General features: G+C 47.9%; 2 protein-coding genes across 2 annotated transcripts in view; both read right to left on the reverse strand.

Moving 5' to 3' along the window:
- Positions 1-854: 854 nt before the first annotated feature.
- WAS (WASP actin nucleation promoting factor) overlaps positions 855-10,118 on the reverse strand; it is a gene marked incomplete in the record, with an annotated part of 9,437 nt that continues 173 nt past the window's right edge. The window contains 12 exon segments of the mRNA XM_027767260.1: positions 855-1,197; positions 1,817-1,931; positions 2,184-2,590; positions 2,814-2,967; positions 3,174-3,216; positions 6,262-6,436; positions 7,121-7,174; positions 7,271-7,312; positions 7,425-7,527; positions 7,628-7,714; positions 9,615-9,755; positions 10,079-10,110. Of these exon segments, the coding sequence (XP_027623061.1) occupies positions 1,142-1,197; positions 1,817-1,931; positions 2,184-2,590; positions 2,814-2,967; positions 3,174-3,216; positions 6,262-6,436; positions 7,121-7,174; positions 7,271-7,312; positions 7,425-7,527; positions 7,628-7,714; positions 9,615-9,755; positions 10,079-10,110 (1,409 nt within the window).
- LOC102468302 (wiskott-Aldrich syndrome protein-like) lies at positions 4,648-5,826 on the reverse strand. The gene is made up of 4 exons (XM_006165972.3): positions 5,630-5,826; positions 5,476-5,517; positions 5,326-5,379; positions 4,648-4,781 (listed from the first exon to the last, which is right to left on the reverse strand). The coding sequence occupies exons 1-4, from the start codon at positions 5,793-5,795 to the stop codon at positions 4,747-4,749; spliced, it is 297 nt and encodes a 98-aa protein (XP_006166034.1). The 5' UTR covers positions 5,796-5,826; the 3' UTR covers positions 4,648-4,746.

Raw genomic sequence — 10,118 nt, forward strand, 5'->3', positions numbered from 1 at the left:
CCAGAGTGTTCAGGTGGACCTGGGATTCAAACATGGGGCCTCCTGATATAGTTTTAGTATCATGCAGTGGCACCTACTCCCTGAACCATCTCAGCTGGACCTCTACTTGATTTCTTGTTTCTTGTCTGTTTCCTCTCTTAAAATGTGGATTCCACTCCATGAGGGCAGAAATTTTTTTTAAGAATTATCTATTCAATTTTATTTATTTATTTATTTATTTATTTATTTATTTATTTATTTAAGAATTATTTTCATTAACTTTATTTATTTTAATTTGACCAGAGAGGGACAGAGTGAGAGGGAAAGCGAGAAAGGAGGCCGCCAGGTCCAGGACTCGAACCAGGGTCGGCCATGTGGGAGTCCAGCACCTCAACCACCATGCCACCTGCCGGCCCCAGAAATTTTTTTTAAAGAATTATTTTATTTAACTTTATTTATTTATTTTAATTTTGACCACAGAGGGACAGAAAGAGAGAGAGAGAAAGAGGGAAAGTGAGAAAGCAAGCCACCAAGTCCAGGACTCGAACCATGGTCAACCATGTGGGAGTCCAGAGCCCTTAACCACCACACCACCTGCTGGACCTGAGTGCAGGAATTTTTGTCTGCTTTTTCTTTTTTTCCCACTCCTCCATCCCCAGCTCCTAAAATAGTGCCTGATAATAAATGTTTGTGGAAAGCTAGAAGAACAGAACGAAACAGAAATACAGGCTAAATGATGGGAGAAAAAATAGACAAATAAATAAATATATACATGTATGTCTAAATAAATAAAAAGAGATAAATGAATAAAAGGAACTTTTTGAGGAAACGATTCCAAATTCCCACATTTGGAACGTAAACAACTGAGATGAAAAGAGACAAAAAGACAATTATTTTATTTTGCTTAAAAATTCTGGAATGGCAAGAACTCAGAAAATTTGTATAAAAATGGTTCTGGGTATTGCTAAGGTGACTGTGGGACCATTCCAAGATAACAGCTTTGGAGGGGCTGGTAGGGAAGAAATGGGGTGTGGGGGCCCAGAATTTGACAGTGGAGGACCTGGTACTGTGGGCAGTGGGATGGAGTGGGTGGAGGGTATGGAGAGGGGCAGAGCAGGTGCAGTGGGGTCACCCGCCTGGGAGAGGAGCTCAGGGCAGTGAATCAGTCATCCCATTCATCATCCTCATCGTCATCTCCGGCCTGGTCCTCCCCTTCGTCTGGAGGGAGAGAGAAAGAAAGGAGTGAGACTCAGGATAGGTGTGGACTGGGGAGGCGGTTCAGAGGCCCTGGGGAGTTGGGGAGGTTTGTAGGAGACTCCACCTTGGAGGACTGAGGTCTCCTGCTAGAAGGAGAGTTTTAGAGTTTCTGTTTGGGACAAAATAGGAATTGCAATCAGGCATGTGTGTGCCTGGTGTATTCAAGGAGGTCTCTGGACGCAAGCCCAAAACCTTCCCATGTGGGACTGCCTCACAAAGCATCGTGTTTTACCAATGTGCTGCAGTCTGCCCCCCCCCCAAGTCCTGTATAATACATTATCATCCCATAGTGGGCTAATAGGTACAGTTCTGAGCATTTGGGATTAATGGTCATCTTCTGGATACACCCTGGCATTAGTGTTAATATTATTTCCAAAGGTAGAGTTAATTAGGGTGAATTATTATTGTCACATAATGACAATGTTAACACTGTCAAAAAAGAGACTGACACAAGCCACAGGTTAATCCTCTCATCAACAGGTGGGGCTAATGACACTACTTGATGATTATTGCTTGGGGTGGCTTTGGGTGAATTCCAGCCTGGGGTGCCAGGTTCATGGTCCTGGCAGGGTAGGCTCACCTGACGAGTGGATGGCTTTGCTCCTCTTCTGCATCACATGCATCAGGGCCCCCACCAGTCCTTCGGAGCTCTGAGGTGGTGGCTGCAGCGCTGAGCTCTCTGAAGCTCCAGGGGTCTGCAACAAGTAGGGGTCAGAACAGAGGGCTCAAGGCCGGTGAGAAGAGCACTTCTCCTGCCTCTTCATTATTTCTCCTCCTCTTACACACTCCAACTCCATTCAAAGGGTACCCACCAACCTCCAACTCTATCACTGTACTCCAAAAGCCTGGCACCCGCCATCAGTCTCTGCCTCAGCCCCCTACATCCTGACTTGCCCAGGGCACCCCAGAGTCCCAGACCTCCAATCATACCTCCTGCCCATTCTCACCTTGTTCAGCTGAATTCCCTGCCGGATTTGATCCAAAAGTGCCCCCCGACCCCCACCAGGGGCCAGGCCCCCCCCAGTCACTGGAGCAGGAGGGGGTGGGGGAGGGACTGGCCCATCCATAGAACTGGGTGGAGGTGGTGGAGGTGGTGGTGGCGGTGGCAAGGGTGGCCCCCCAGCAACAGGAGGTGGAGGGGGTGGTGGACCTGAACGTCCAGTGGTTGGAGGGGGTGGTGGTGGAGGGCCCCCTCGGCCTGGGGGTGGGGGCCCCCGGGGGGTTGGTGGAGGTGGGGCACCCCCCAAAGGTACAGGGGGCAGTGGGCCAGAACGACCCTTGTTACCCCCCACAATAGGGGGCCGAGGGGGCTGGTTCCCTGCTCGGGATGGTGGTGGGGGTGGTGGAAGCGGCTCTGTAAGGAGAAAGTAACACACAGTTGCCATTATTATCATATTCTTTTGAGCTTCACTTTTGCTCCTTTGTTAAATGGGTATCCCAGCTGTCCAACTCCTGATTCAAATAGGATAAGGGTTTCCATGAGGACTGAGTGACCTCAGTGTATCTTTTGTATACACTGTATCTTGTATCAGCTGTCAGGCCTGGAGAAGAGGAGGTATACAGAAGTGGGGGCTCACCCTGGCGCCTCATCTCCTGCCGCACAGCCTCCAGCCCGCCCTGGTCCTCAATGAAATCGTAGATAAGTTTGGAGGTCTCTGCATCAGTGAGTTGGGCCTCACTGATCCCTGCCCTGGAGAACAGGCTCCGCAGGTCCGGGTCTAGGTTGTTCACCTGCCCAGGAGGAAAAAGGCCAGGGCAAGGGTGGAGGAGTAAGGTGAGAAAGGAAGGGACATGGATTACTATCAGGTCTATCCCAGTGAGGGATCTGAGGGATGTCGGAAGGGTAGGGATTTGGGGGAGGGAGGGGGTCTAAGCATTGGTTTGTGGAAGGGTGGGTGGTAGTTGAGTGGGGTCTGGGAGACTGTGGAATTACTCACGTCAAATCCATTCTGAGGGTCCCACCCCACATGGCTGACGTGTCTGAGGGAAGGTGAGGAAACCACAGTGAAGCCCCACTACTCTTCTTTCCCTTCCTTCCTAGTAAAGCCCTCCTGCCCTGTCCTGGCCGGAGGGACTCCAAGGGGCCAGAATTATTGAATGAGTCTGAGTGAGTGAATGAGTATGAGCAGGAGTTGTGGAATTAGAAGGGGGTGGTACAGATCTGACCACTCATCCCTCTTTCCACCATCCATCCACCCAGTCACTTGTCCAACTATCCCTTTAAATTTATCTGTCAGGGGACTGGCAGTTAGTGTAATGGCTATGTCGCTGGACTCCCATGTAGTCAACCGCGGTTTGAGTCCTGGACCCAGTGGCTTGAACTCACATCGGGCGCGTGTGCGTGCGTGCTCAAGATCCCGAGAGGAGAATGGAGGAGAAGGGATTGTGGCATGGCCATCCCCCTGGGGGGTGATTTCTCACTTTCTGTCTCTCTGTCTCTCTCTGTCTTTCTGGTAAGCGCATGTGCCCTATAGCAAAAACCTCTCCCCCCCAAAAAAATGTATCTGTCAGGTTGCAGGTCTGTCCATATATCTGTCTACTCATCTGCTCACACATGTCTGTTTACTCATCTGTCTACCAATCTGTCCTCACAGTCTATCCATCCATCTGCTCATGTGCCCACCTTCCCATCCGTCCCTTCAGTTTTCTATCCATTCAACCACACACTTCTGTTCACTTATCCATTGAACTGTCCATTCACACATATACATCTATCCATCCCCATTTACCTTGTTTGTGAGCCAATCAGCCTGCATATCATTCTGTCCACACACTCATTTAATTCACCCATCCATCTACCCATCACTTCCTGTCAACCCATCCATCCATTCATCCAAACCATGTATCCATTCCTTCTTCAACCCAATCATTCACTCATCTGTCCATTCATCTACCTACTCACTTACCCATTCATTTCCCCATCAGCCCACCCAGGGTGGATCTAGGTTGAGGCAAGTGAGGTGCCTAGGATGCAAAATTTAAGGAGGCACTGACTCTCAGAATCATGAGTTAAAGTTATATGACTGAGAGTGACTGTGTCCTTAAATTTTGCATCCTACATGCCTTACCTCTTTCTAGTTCCAGCTCTGCATCTACCTACCTATCCACTCATCTCCTACCCATACACTTATCTAGCTGCTCACTCTTCCATCCGCTCAGCTGTCCACCTGTTCACATGCCCACCTCCCCACTCCCAGGGCTCTGTGGGCCCACCAAAAAGAGATTCTCACTTGAATCCACTGGGTGCACCAATATCTGCCTTACTGATCTTCTTCTTCCCTGAGCGTTTTTTATCAGCTGAGCCAGCGACAGGTGCTGGGAGCCCACGATATCGTGAGCTCGTGATGTCAGGGTTCTGGATGTCCACTGTCACCAGCCCCAGTGACAGTGGGCCAGTTGGTGGGCCTGTAGGGAGAAAAAGGGTGACTGGACTGTAGACCATTGACTCACTTACCTACCAAACAAAGCACAGGGCAAGACTATTGGGTGAGTTGTGTCTGTGTGTGATGGTCATGGAGGGAGTAGGTAAAAGGTCCAAGCAGGATCTGTGAAGAAGTGGGTGGATCCTGAAAATCATTCATACATTCACTGATTCATTCATTCATTCATTCACTCATGCTTATCACCTAAGTATTGACTCATTCATTCATGACACATCGACTAATTAGTTAAATTATTTATTCATTCATTTAATTATTAACTCAATCATTGCTTTCTTCACTGATTGATCATTTATGTTATTTATTCACTGTTCATTCATTCATTCATTCACTAATTCATTAATTCACTCAGTCATCCATCTGTTGATCCATTTTTCTGTGTACTTGTCCACCTATGCATTTATATGCCCACCTATACATCTATTTCTACTTTTATGCTATCATAAATTTATACCCTTACTCAGTCATCTACCTTCAGTCTATCCATCCACCCATCCATCCACGTGCTCATCCATCTGCATAGCTCTCCATCCATGCATTTATTCACCCACTTGCCCATCCATAAAGTAATTTATCTACCCTTCCATCTACCCACTCCCCCACCTACCTGCCCATCCAGAGAGAGATACAAGGAGGAATCAGCACTCACCCCCTTGGTCTCCACCTGGATGTGGGGGCAAGGGTGGGAGCCCCCCTCTTCTCTCTGTGAAGATGGAATGGGCAGAGAGCTATAAGAACCCTACCATGGGTTCTCAAGTTAGCCCCTTATTACTACCTCTTCTTATACTAGAGGACTTACCTTCATTGGCAGGTGCTGGTGGTGGGGGTAGCTGGCGTCTGTCTGTGGATAGGCAGTTAGATTGGGAACCAGAATTACAAGAGGGGGTTTCCTAGCTCCCAACTCTTGCACTCACCTTTGCCCAACCTCCTTTCCTCCCCCAAGGCCTCCTCACCTCCACTTTGCCTCTGATTCCTTTTTTGGATCTTCTCCTGCACCAGGGCCCGGAACGCCTGGGCCTCTCCCTCATCTGCAAAGTTCAGCCCCGCTTGGCAGTCCTGCACATGCCTTGTAGTCAGCAGCCTTTCAGGACCCCTGCACCTTTTCCATCTCCTCCCCATACCCCAACTGAATCCCAAGGGTTTGTTGGTCACTTACATCACTTCCTGTCAAGCCATCCATCCTTTCATCCAAACCATGTATCCATTCCTTCTTCAACCCAATCATTCACTCATCTATCCATTCATCTACCTACTCACTTACCCATTCATTTCCCCATCAGCCCACCCAGGGTGGATCTAGGTTGAGGCAAGTGAGGTGCCTAGGATGCAAAATTTAAGGAGGCACTGACTCTCAGAATCATGAGTTAAAGTTATATGACTGAGAGTGACTGTGTCCTTAAATTTTGCATCCTACATGCCTTACCTCTTTCTAGTTCCAGCTCTGCATCTACCTACCTATCCACTCATCTCCTACCCATACACTTATCTAGCTGCTCACTCTTCCATCCGCTCAGCTGTCCACCTGTTCACATGCCCACCTCCCCACTCCCAGGGCTCTGTGGGCCCACCAAAAAGAGATTCTCACTTGAATCCACTGGGTGCACCAATATCTGCCTTACTGATCTTCTTCTTCCCTGAGCGTTTTTTATCAGCTGAGCCAGCGACAGGTGCTGGGAGCCCACGATATCGTGAGCTCGTGATGTCAGGGTTCTGGATGTCCACTGTCACCAGCCCCAGTGACAGTGGGCCAGTTGGTGGGCCTGTAGGGAGAAAAAGGGTGACTGGACTGTAGACCATTGACTCACTTACCTACCAAACAAAGCACAGGGCAAGACTATTGGGTGAGTTGTGTCTGTGTGTGATGGTCATGGAGGGAGTAGGTAAAAGGTCCAAGCAGGATCTGTGAAGAAGTGGGTGGATCCTGAAAATCATTCATACATTCACTGATTCATTCATTCATTCATTCACTCATGCTTATCACCTAAGTATTGACTCATTCATTCATGACACATCGACTAATTAGTTAAATTATTTATTCATTCATTTAATTATTAACTCAATCATTGCTTTCTTCACTGATTGATCATTTATGTTATTTATTCACTGTTCATTCATTCATTCATTCACTAATTCATTAATTCACTCAGTCATCCATCTGTTGATCCATTTTTCTGTGTACTTGTCCACCTATGCATTTATATGCCCACCTATACATCTATTTCTACTTTTATGCTATCATAAATTTATACCCTTACTCAGTCATCTACCTTCAGTCTATCCATCCACCCATCCATCCACGTGCTCATCCATCTGCATAGCTCTCCATCCATGCATTTATTCACCCACTTGCCCATCCATAAAGTAATTTATCTACCCTTCCATCTACCCACTCCCCCACCTACCTGCCCATCCAGAGAGAGATACAAGGAGGAATCAGCACTCACCCCCTTGGTCTCCACCTGGATGTGGGGGCAAGGGTGGGAGCCCCCCTCTTCTCTCTGTGAAGATGGAATGGGCAGAGAGCTATAAGAACCCTACCATGGGTTCTCAAGTTAGCCCCTTATTACTACCTCTTCTTATACTAGAGGACTTACCTTCATTGGCAGGTGCTGGTGGTGGGGGTAGCTGGCGTCTGTCTGTGGATAGGCAGTTAGATTGGGAACCAGAATTACAAGAGGGGTTTTCCTAGCTCCCAACTCTTGCACTCACCTTTGCCCAACCTCCTTTCCTCCCCCAAGGCCTCCTCACCTCCACTTTGCCTCTGATTCCTTTTTTGGATCTTCTCCTGCACCAGGGCCCGGAACGCCTGGGCCTCTCCCTCATCTGCAAAGTTCAGCCCCGCTTGGCAGTCCTGCACATGCCTTGTAGTCAGCAGCCTTTCAGGACCCCTGCACCTTTTCCATCTCCTCCCCATACCCCAACTGAATCCCAAGGGTTTGTTGGTCACTTACATCTCCAGCAAAAGTGTGGAAGAAAGGCGTGGGAGTGGAGTAGACCAGATGTGAGTATAGTTCCTGTTCCCATAGCAACCGGCCAGCCTGGAGAGGTATAAGGTTGGGGACATGCTGGCACTGAAGTGCTCTGTGTGGCAGGTCTTTGTTATCTGGGCAGCAAGCACAATGTCCAGATTTAGGCTCCCAGGATCTAATTTGGAGATTTTGAGCTCGGTATCCGAGAGCTGGGGGTCTAAGTATCAGATGTGGAGGTTTGGAGGATAGTATGGCAGTCAGATACTGCTGTGAGAGGTTTGTATTTGGGGCTCAGGGCCCTAGATATGGGAGTTAGGGGCTTGAATTTGAGAATTTAGGACTCTAGTCCCAGAAAACAGAGGCTCATCATAGTCTCAATCTCGATACTGCTTCTTCATGGCAGGTAGGGTTCTAGCTTGAGGGGTCTTCAAAAAGTTCATGGAAATGTGTGTTATTTAAACATTATTCATGACCATGAGGCCAGCAGGTGGTGTGGTGGTTAAGGGCGCTGGACTCCCACCTGGCCAAACACTGTTCGCGAGTCCTGGACCTGGTCATTTGCTTTCTCACTTTCTCTCTCTCTCATTCTGTTCCTTTCTGGTCAAATAGAAATAAATAAATAAAGTTAAATAATAAAAAAAATGAAAAGAAACATTATGTATGACCAGGCCAGCAGGTGGCATGAAGGTCAAGGTGCTGGATCCCACATGGCCACCTGCAGTTTGAGTCCTGGACTGAGTGGCATGAAAATCATGCCGGGCATGTGTATGTTCAGGCCCAAAATGCTGAGAAGAGACTAGAGGAGATGGGATTGTAGGGTGGACATCCCCCCAGGGGTTATTTCTCACCTTCCCTCTCTCTGGCGACCCCACACACCCTATAGCAAACAAACAAACAAACAAAAACCCCAAAAAAACAACTGCCTGATCTTCAAATTTTTTGCACCAAGATAAACTCTTAATTCCATTTTCCACAAACTTTTTGAAGTTCCCTCGTATTTGAGCATTGATATTGGGAGGTTCAGACATACAGACTTAGGAATTTAGGCAGAGTCCCAGCAAAGTAGGTGCAGTTTGGGACTAGGTCCATCTTTATGGGCTTAGAAGGATGAATGTGGGATTAAGCCTCAAAAGTTCATGTCGTGGATTTGTGGAGCAAACTACTTTTTGCTTAAGAATGATCTCTGTATTTGAGTGTTCAGGAGTTTTAATATGAGAATTCTGGGGACCAGCAGATGGTGTAATGGTTATATCACTGGACTCTCACATAGCCGACGGTAGTTTGAGTCTTGGGCCCAGTAGCTTGAAACTCATGCCAGGGACATGTGGATGCATGTACAAAAATCCCAAGGGAAGAATGGATAAGGGATTGCAATGTGGCCATTCCCCCTGGGGGGATGATTTCTTGCTTTTTGTCTCTCTCTGTCTCTCCAGTGAGTGCATGTGCCCTATAGCAAAAGTCTTTCTTAAAAAATAAAAATTAAAATTAAAAATTAAAAAAAGTGAGAGTTCTGGGGTCCATGCTGTGGCTTTAAAAGGCTAGACTGGAGTTCAAGACTCAATGGTATATTTGGGTTCAGATTTATAATTTAGGAGAGACATCTGGGATTCGGGAGTTTTGATGGGAGATTCCTGGGGTATACAATATTTAGTTTAGAACATATCTGAGGTTCAGGTATAAATACAGTACTAATTTTGGGGGGAGTTTGTGAAATAGATAAGGCATAGGAAGTATACAAATATTTGGGGGTTTAGAGATCTTGATATGGAGACTCTGGGGTCAGTTATCACAGACATAGAAAAGCAAACCAGAGTCTGGAATCTGGATGGTTCTAAATTTGAGAGCCCTGCAGAGTTTAGTTCTGGGGTTCAAGGGTTCACTGATCTGGCCCAAGGGCTTGGGCTATGGACACAGATCTAGGTTTGTGGGTTGAGAACTGGTTTGCATGCTAAGTAGGGGCAGGGGTCACCTGAAGGCCATAAAGGCGGATGAAGTAGGACTTCTGGGGGTTATCCTTCACGAAGCACACAGCCCCACAATGCTCCTTGGTCCAGTGCTCAGCTCCAGGGGGTAATGCCAGGTACAGCTGAACAACTGCAGTGGCCAGCGTCTGAGAAGGAAGAACAGGGGTCAGTGGAGTCTGGTCAGGGGGATCCAGAAGGTCTTGGATCCAGACTTGGCCCTTCCTTCTTGTTGGCTGTTCTGAGTCCATAGAAAGAGCCATAGCCAGAGGGAAGGTGAGTAGACACACTGAGATCTTCCTGGGATGGGTGGAAAATGGTTAAGGGGATTCTAGGAGAGATGATGGAGAGGGGAAGGAGGAGGGAGAAGAGGGGAAGAAAGGGGGGGAGGGGAGGATGGGGAAGATAAGGCAGGAGAAGGAGGAAGAGGAAGAGGAGGGAGACACAGAGGGCCAGGAGATCCCCAGCTCACCCAGCATTTTCGTCCAAGCATCTCAAAGAGCCAGTGGTTC

Source organism: Tupaia chinensis, unplaced genomic scaffold, assembly GCF_000334495.1.
Source record: "Tupaia chinensis unplaced genomic scaffold, TupChi_1.0 Scaffold144123_1, whole genome shotgun sequence".
Lineage (NCBI taxonomy): Eukaryota > Metazoa > Chordata > Mammalia > Scandentia > Tupaiidae > Tupaia > Tupaia belangeri.

Bases quoted from the DNA above. Each gene is read 5' to 3' on its own strand.
- LOC102468302 (XM_006165972.3), bottom strand. From the start codon at position 5,795: ATGGGGAGGAGATGGAAAAGGTGCAGGGGTCCTGAAAGGCTGCTGACT. The intron at 5,518-5,629 runs GTGAGGAGGCCT...GCCTATCCACAG, and splicing joins GAATCAGAGGCAAAGTGGAG to ACAGACGCCAGCTACCCCCA. The intron at 4,782-5,325 runs GTGAGTGCTGAT...ACTTCTTCACAG, and splicing joins TCCAGGTGGAGACCAAGGGG to ATCCTGCTTGGACCTTTTAC.